General features: G+C 44.3%; 1 protein-coding gene across 1 annotated transcript; it reads left to right on the forward strand.

Annotated features, from left to right (window-relative positions):
* The first annotated feature begins 442 nt into the window (after positions 1–442).
* LOC116377051 (inner ear-specific collagen-like) lies at positions 443–5,770 on the forward strand. Its single transcript, XM_031838585.1, has 6 exons — positions 443–450; positions 895–1,042; positions 2,387–2,771; positions 3,443–3,523; positions 3,706–3,786; positions 4,830–5,770. Exons 1-6 carry the CDS (start codon positions 443–445, stop codon positions 5,768–5,770), a joined length of 1,644 nt encoding a protein of 547 aa, XP_031694445.1.
* The last annotated feature ends 1,918 nt before the right edge of the window (positions 5,771–7,688 follow it).

Raw genomic sequence — 7,688 nt, forward strand, 5'->3', positions numbered from 1 at the left:
TCTCTGTCTGTAGACTTTGATTAATAAGCTTTGATTATTGGGTGTTTTTCCTCAACGCGCTGTTTGTTGCATCGTTCTCTGAAACACCAGAGGGTCCGAACTAAATGTGAAGAATCAAGAAGACGACGAGTGGAACAGACAAAAAGACACAAACCAACCTCCACAATGACGAGGGGGGGGGGGGGGCTTTAATTATCTGTGAACTCATATTTCATATTCATGAACCTTTATACAAACCCTGTAAAGAAACAAAGTCCAGTATTAAATGTATCATAACCCATAATCACTGCGCTCTATACAGGCTATGCCATTCCTCCTCTGTCCTAATATGGTCACTTCCTGTTCACTGGTTGCCAAAAAAAACCAAGATGGCGACGGCGAAATAAGTGTTTATTTACGTTGCCTTTATTTAGTCCAAATAACTGCTCTTTCTCCAGCCAGCATGTCGCAGTAAGTTTTCAAAGAGACAGAAAACTCAACAATGTTTGACAGTTTGAGTCTTTGATGAAAGAAGATCTGACCTCCTCAACGTCAGAATCCACCTTCAACACAAAACATCTTACACAGATTTAATCTGCAGCATTTACACAAAACACTTTTTTGATGTGATCCACCGATGACGTGACAGAATATAACAGATTACAGTGAGATGACGAATCAAGGAGAGCTGTGAAAGGAAAGATGAGAGAGAGAGAATCTGAGAGGAGGATGAGAGAAAAGAGGAGGGTGGAAGATGATGCAGAGATAAACGGAGAATCTCTTCTTTCTGTTCTGTAATATATATATATATATTTCTGCTGTTTCATGGTGAAGGAGGTCAGCAGGCAGAGGGCCCAGTTCTTCTTCTTCGGGACAATAAAGACGCTCCTCCATCCTCCTCCTCCTCTTCCTCAGTCTTTGTCTGCGTTCCCAGAAGGTGAGACTGAGCCTGAAAGAAGGTTTGTTTCGGGGCGAGGTTTATAAATGGATCAAAGCCTCCTCCGTCCAGATCATCTTCTCACTCATCCTTCTCCAGACGATGCTGCGCGACTCGGACGGAGCGGTGAGTCTTTCTAAGTCTGGCAGCAGTTCAGGTTGGCTCGGAAATAATGCAGTTTAGTCTTAAACCCAAAACCCACTGGTTGGTTTCAGCACTTTTCTATCAAGTAAAAGTTCAACAAACAATTATGTTTCCATAAAGATTTAGAATTCTTCTTTTCCAACTATGTTGTATTTAAATAAGGAATAAATATCTTAATATTTCAGTTAGTTTTTTTGGTCTTAGTCTTGAGTTTATCTATGACCAGATAAGGTTCAATTTGGAAAATGAATCGATATTTTAAAATATGTATTACCTTAATGGATTTAAGTTAAAACAAAAGTGCAGCATTCAGAGAAGAGTTCACACTGAGTCCCTTCACGTGTCTCAGTCTGGCTCAGAAACGGAACCAGCACTGGATGTTAGGATCGAAGGGGAATCCTTTACATCAGAGTCCCCCCCTGTAAGAGACCTGGTTGGGTCCTCGATGGGAACTCAAGGGGGAGCTTCCATGGCCTTGAAGGACTAGATTACTGGATGAGGAATCACACAGAGACACGTAGATACAGGCTCAGACGCTTCCAAAGCACCTTAGCAAAGCAAATCAGCCCGAACGGTGTGAGCTCCATGTGAACACTGGACCCAAAGTCCTGGACCTCGTGGTATTATCTCTAACAAAGTCTTTGTGTCTTTTTACTACTGTATTAGAATTGTGTCTAAAATCCAAGAAGGATTGGAATCTGATTGCTAGCAGGAGTTTAAAAAAGGTGTAAATGCAACTGTAAGTTACACCGGGATGAAATAAAAGCTTCTCCGGTGACTTCCACTCATACGATCATCCAGAAGGCTGTTTGTCTGATCCCCGATCAGTTCAAACCACTAAAGAATCTGTGTCGGGAGTGAAAGCTGTGAAGATGAAACGACTTCAGTCTCGATTCATTCGTGTGTTTGTTTTCGTTTATGGATGAAGCTGTTTAGTTTTCACAGCTAAACTGTTTTTGTTGTAACTGAACTGCTAAAGTGCAGATGTTCTTCTTCTTCTTCTGGTGTTTTTGTCAGTTAGGGTCAATCTTAATTCACGTGAAGCACAAAAAACAAAGACGTATTGTAATCAGATCTGTGATTCTGCAGGAAGAAATGTGACTAAAAGACAGAGTGTTAGATGGATTTGCACATGAGACACTTGTCAGCTGAGGACGTTTCACCTGTTTCAGATCCAAAGAACTTTGTTTTAAAAACATTCTCAGACACAGAGTGTCAGTATTCTGAAATAAAGTAATACGAATGACGTGTAAAGATACAGATCGTTCTCAGTGTTGTTATCTCACCTTCTTGCTCTTGACTCCCATCATCCTCCTCTTCCTCCAGATGTTGTTGTCCTGGCTGCTGGAACTCCTCGTCCTCTCCTCCTTCTGCTCAGCAATGTTTGAAACCGCTGAGAGCAGTGGAGATGACCTCAACACCTACAACATGACTAATTCGTCTGAGTCCTCTGATTCGCCCCCTTGGTTGTCTGACACTCCCATGTCCCACATGGCCCGCATGTCCCACGTAGAACCGTGGCCACCCGGCAACATGAGTGATATGACCGGAGACCCCGACTCGCCGATGTTCCCAATGACGTCCATCTGCGACATGCTGTGGAACTCGCCGGTACCGCCGACCCTCGACCAGATTCCCTTTTTCTGCCTCTGTTCGCACTGCAAGGGCACCGGGGGGCCCAAAGGAGACAGAGGAGACCGGGGCCTTCCGGGTACGTAGACCACTTTAAAACACCTGTTTGGTCCCCGTGTCGTCCAGATGTCAGACTTGTTGGGTTGTGATCACTGCCAGGTGTTGAGGTTCAGGTGATCTCACACAGCGCCTTAAGGACGCAATATCTTTATCGAGAAAGATTCAATCTTGTGTTTAGATGAATAATATTGTGAAGCACAGATTTACTAGATTATGAAACGTGTTTGAAGGTAACAAGACTTGATTTCTCTTCGTAAGATGTTCAATCTGTTTTGAATGCTAAGCTGCTCCTTTGCTGTTAAACTCATCTCTCACACTTCTGTTGAGATAATACTAAATGACTTGTTTTAAGAGTTTAAACTATTAAACCGCGAGTCTCTGTAGGTCATAGATCCATTACAAAGTTCAACCAGTCTGGTTCTCGAAGGAACAATCATAAAAAAAGAGTGCTCTGATGCTGCAAGACATGGATTCATGTGAGCAGAGATTCATTCAGACATCCACTGATGCTGAGGCCAAAAAAGATGAGCAAAATATTCAGATGTCTTAATGCCTTCACATGGAGGGGACTTAAAGAAGGTCATGAACCACTGGTCTCTGCAGGAAAGGCGAGGACTAAGATATAAGTAGTGAAAGAGTCAGTGAAGCAAAGCTCCAACAGCACAAGGCCTGACTGTAATCTGTGATCAGGTGCACCTGGGAGTCCCGGGAGAAGGGGGATGATGGGGTTCCCTGGTCGTCCAGGATTCACAGGCCGTCGAGGGATCAAGGGTGAGTCTCCATCACTTCACTGGTAACTATAAGTGTTGTGTCTGCCCCCCAGACTGAACCTGGAAACTGGTTTCACGACTTATCCTCAATAAAACATGAACTCTGTGTGTCTTCATGAAGGTCACATTGTGTTGCTTTTAATGTATTTGTAATAATATTTCTGTCTCTGTCTGTGGTTACAGGTCAGAAGGGAGACCTCGGGGAGAAAGGGAGTCTCGGCGCTGTCGGTTTCACCGGCGTGAAGGGCCAGCGTGGCTTCAAAGGTCTGCTTCGATCAGTCTTATATGTAAAGGATCACTCTATGTGAAGGGTTACTAGTGTTACATGAAGAGAACTATCACACAGACATCTTGATTTCAAAGGTTAAACTGATCTAACATTGCAATGGTCAAGGTTTGACTGGGTTTAGGCACCAACGTGACTGAGGAAGGATCATGGTTTGAGGGACATTCCTCCTCATGGCTGTAACAATCACTTCTTTTTATACACCATAATTCGTAGATATCCCATGAATTTTCTTTCTTCGTATGTTATCAACGCAGTGGTAAACAAGGACGTATAAAGACCGCTAATTCACACCCAGGGCAGGAGGAAGCAGAGGTGGACGGGCCGAACAAGCAGCGTGTTGATGTTGATTTTTTTTGTGTGGTTATTTTAACCGAAACAACGATCTACTCCTAAACCTTACCAAAGTAGTTTTGTTGCCTGAGTTTCCTGTGAAGACAGAAGTTCATTTGAAAAGATTGTGTGCATGTCACAAGCGGAAATTGACACGTTTTGCAGACTTTCGTAGGAAAAATGCACGAAAAATGAGGAGTAAAGCTTTCTCATGTTCATGGACTAGTTTATTACCTTTATACAAGTCAAGTATTAAATGCAATATGAAGAAACAAAGGTTGAATATCCTGTAAACAATTTGATTTGGCTTCAAAACATTTACTCCAATGAAGATTTCATTTCACACACGTGTACCGCGTGTGCAAGTTGCAAAGATCCAGAGGTGCACGACTAAGCGCCGCGACCACTTGTACGCGCCCCACGAGCCGGCCATAATTATGCCAATTTCTGGCACGCGTCTCTCGCCGGCTTCACAACAGCGAGTATAGACTAAGCTTAACTTCTCGTAGGATATCATCGTATGAAGAAACAAGGACCTCCAGTCTCTACAGACTTTGAGGCTCTATATGTCTATAATCTTATCCTCCTTGGCTACCGACAGACACCAGTCAGGGAGTTTTGTCACCTGAATATTAGCATATATTGTACATCAAAATGTAATGCAAATATTCTTGATGTGTGTCTCCAGGAGACAAAGGGGACCAAGGAATGGAAGGCCCACCAGGATCAGAGGGGCCCCAGGGCGAAACTGGTACATGCCCTGCCTCCTGTGAGAGTCTACCAGGCCCCCCTGGGGAACAAGGAGTCCCTGGACCAGCCGGAACCCGGGGTCTTCCTGGGGTCCAGGGACCTATGGCACCCAAGGGTATTATGGGCAATAAGGGCGACATGGGTATGCCCGGTGACTCCGGGATGAACGGCCAGAAGGGTGATCAAGGTGAGCGGGGGTTGTGCGAGTGCACGGATGGGGCAGACGGCTCTGATGGGAATCAGGGAGAACAGGGGGGTAAAGGGGACAAAGGGGACACTGGTGCCCAGGGTGTTCAGGGCTCCGTCGGGCTAAAAGGCAATGAGGGCAGTATGGGTCTCATGGGGCCGCCTGGGCCCTGCTCCCCGGCCATCCAATCAGCATTCTCTGCATCTCTCAACCAGTCATTTCCTGCTGCAAACTGGCCTGTTCCTTTCCAACGCATCCACCTCAACATGCAGGGGCACTTTGACACATTCATAAGCATATACACCGCCCCCATCAACGGCACCTACGTCTTTACCTTCAGCCTGGCCATCAGTGGAAAGCCTCTCAAGGTTGGCCTGTTCCTAAACTTCTCCCCCGTAGTCAAAAAAACAGAAGTGACCATCCCATCCACCATGAGCCACACTGTCGTCCTCCACCTCACCATGGGAGACAGGGTGTGGCTGCAGGTAAGGGACTCCAGCACTAACGGCATGTTCACCGACCGTGAGAGCACCAGCACCTTCTCAGGGTATCTGATGTACCCCGACTCCTGCCAAATGCCCCGAGGACGAGGATTTCCTAATACCGGACCGACAGTCATGCCGGCATTCAAGCCGCAAGGCTATAAATGGGACAGCCCCACCCCCACCCCCACCACCCATCCACCACAGTAGGCTCCAGTCAGTCGTGTTATAGACGGAGCATCCTCACACACCCAATCACAGTGTCTCTATAACTGCAAGTTTTAAAGGAGGGGTATTCACCTTATGCTGCCCCGCCCATTTCCCCTTCTAGTTCGAATGCATTTGTATTTGTTCTTCCGGTTTAGTGCTAGCAGGGCTGTAAACGGTGTTGATATTTGGGAGCATTCAGCAGCTACACTATGACTATCTGGATGCTTGTTACAGAACCACATCCACCAGCCATCAGTTATTGGGAGGACATCACATGTAAACCGTCTGAAATCACAATTGAGGACATTTTTATTTACTTTGTAGTGTCTCTTGGTGTAGATGGCTCCGCCATGAGGAACTACAAGAATACCAAAGCACATCAGTTCACTCGCTGGTCAGAGACAAAGGGTTGACAAAGGTCCACACACAGAGTTCAAATGTAGTATTATTAACAACCTGTCTGCTGGTTCTTTATTTCATTTATTATTATAATCTTTTAATACCCCATGGTTAAACATGCAGTGGCTACCCTTCTGGCAGTGAGAGTAATATTTATAAAAACAGTCACATGTTCTCTTTGTTTGTGTCTTACACAGCCAGCTGCTCCTCACAGCTCTAAAAACGTTGGTTTAAATGTATTTGGATAAACTGATTACACATTGAGAATCTGTCCCAAAGAACATTTCGGTTATATTCAATAATAAATAGTTTTCCATTTGTGGCGGATTCCGTAGAAAAGCTAATAAAAGTGCTGTTATTACACTGCAACTCATCAAGTCTGTTGCAAGTCATGCGATTGTTTGAATCCCAATGAATCTGCTGATGCTCTGACTTCTCCTCTAGCGCCACCATGAGGTTGACTTTTGTGGTTTTGGGTTTAATATCTCAACAACTGTTGGACGGATTTCCATGAGCTGCGGTTCAGACATTCATGTTCCCCTGAGGATGAATTGCATCATCAGGTCATCTTTTTAGATATTTTGCAGTGTGTGTCCTAATAAACCCAAACCAGCCTGTTGTGTTGGAGTTCTGGAAACCAAACAAAGACTCAAACTATAAGATATTTAAAGAAATGAAAACAAACAACAACAAACAGAGATTAAGCAGGAAAATACCCTCTTTTAAATGTGGAGATAAATTCACTCTCATGATTGAATACTCACTTACAGGTGCCAGCTTGACTAATGCTTTTGATTGGCACTTACTTAATAAATGGCTCGACCGCTGAGCTGGTCGCTGACTGTTACAGTCGCCGTAGAGGTTCAGACCTGCTCTAGATGTTTTAAAAGCACTTTGCATCCTCAGAGTAAATACATTTTTCAGCTTTCTGCAGCGTAGTTTTAGCGATTTTATTTCAGACAAAAGCGACAGAGTCGAGTTTAACAAACTATACAGCAGAGTCAGAAGACCTGCAGCCTTCTCACTGGACACGTGTTCAGTCAACAGTTGTTTCCCGTGTTGATGGAAAGAAGATCAGAAAGTGTTCTTCACATCCTGAATCGGTGTTGGCTAATAAATCCTTAATTTTGCTCTCGCTAGAAACTGCGTTAAAGTCAAAAGAGGCCAAGGAAATACTCGAAACCAGTCCGAGCTGAATCTTAATTTCAAAACGTATTGTTTGGAAAACTTCAGGCCGATCCGTGTTGCCAGATCGGGCTGGTTTCCGCACAAATTGGGTTACTTTTGATTAAGTTGTGCCGGTAGACGAACATTTGGCGGTTGGGTTTGAAAATCTTGTGGAAACAATATTACCAGCTAGCTGTCATTTCATGGTAAAAAAACAAATACAAAATGAATGAAACCTCATTGTGTCCAATCACTCTTATCATTGACTTTAATTTGAGAAAATATTTGATTGACATGACTTGTCATCGTTGGGGATAACGGAGGACCTGATTAGCTTGACGTCACCATCTTT

This window comes from Anarrhichthys ocellatus, unplaced genomic scaffold (genome assembly GCF_004355925.1).
Source record: "Anarrhichthys ocellatus isolate YVR2014 unplaced genomic scaffold, GSC_Weel_1.0 scaffold839, whole genome shotgun sequence".
NCBI classification, from domain to species: domain Eukaryota; kingdom Metazoa; phylum Chordata; class Actinopteri; order Perciformes; family Anarhichadidae; genus Anarrhichthys; species Anarrhichthys ocellatus.

Bases quoted from the DNA above. Each gene is read 5' to 3' on its own strand.
- LOC116377051 (XM_031838585.1), top strand. The intron at 1,043-2,386 runs GTGAGTCTTTCT...CTCTTCCTCCAG, and splicing joins TGCGCGACTCGGACGGAGCG to ATGTTGTTGTCCTGGCTGCT. The intron at 3,524-3,705 runs GTGAGTCTCCAT...CTGTGGTTACAG, and splicing joins AGGCCGTCGAGGGATCAAGG to GTCAGAAGGGAGACCTCGGG.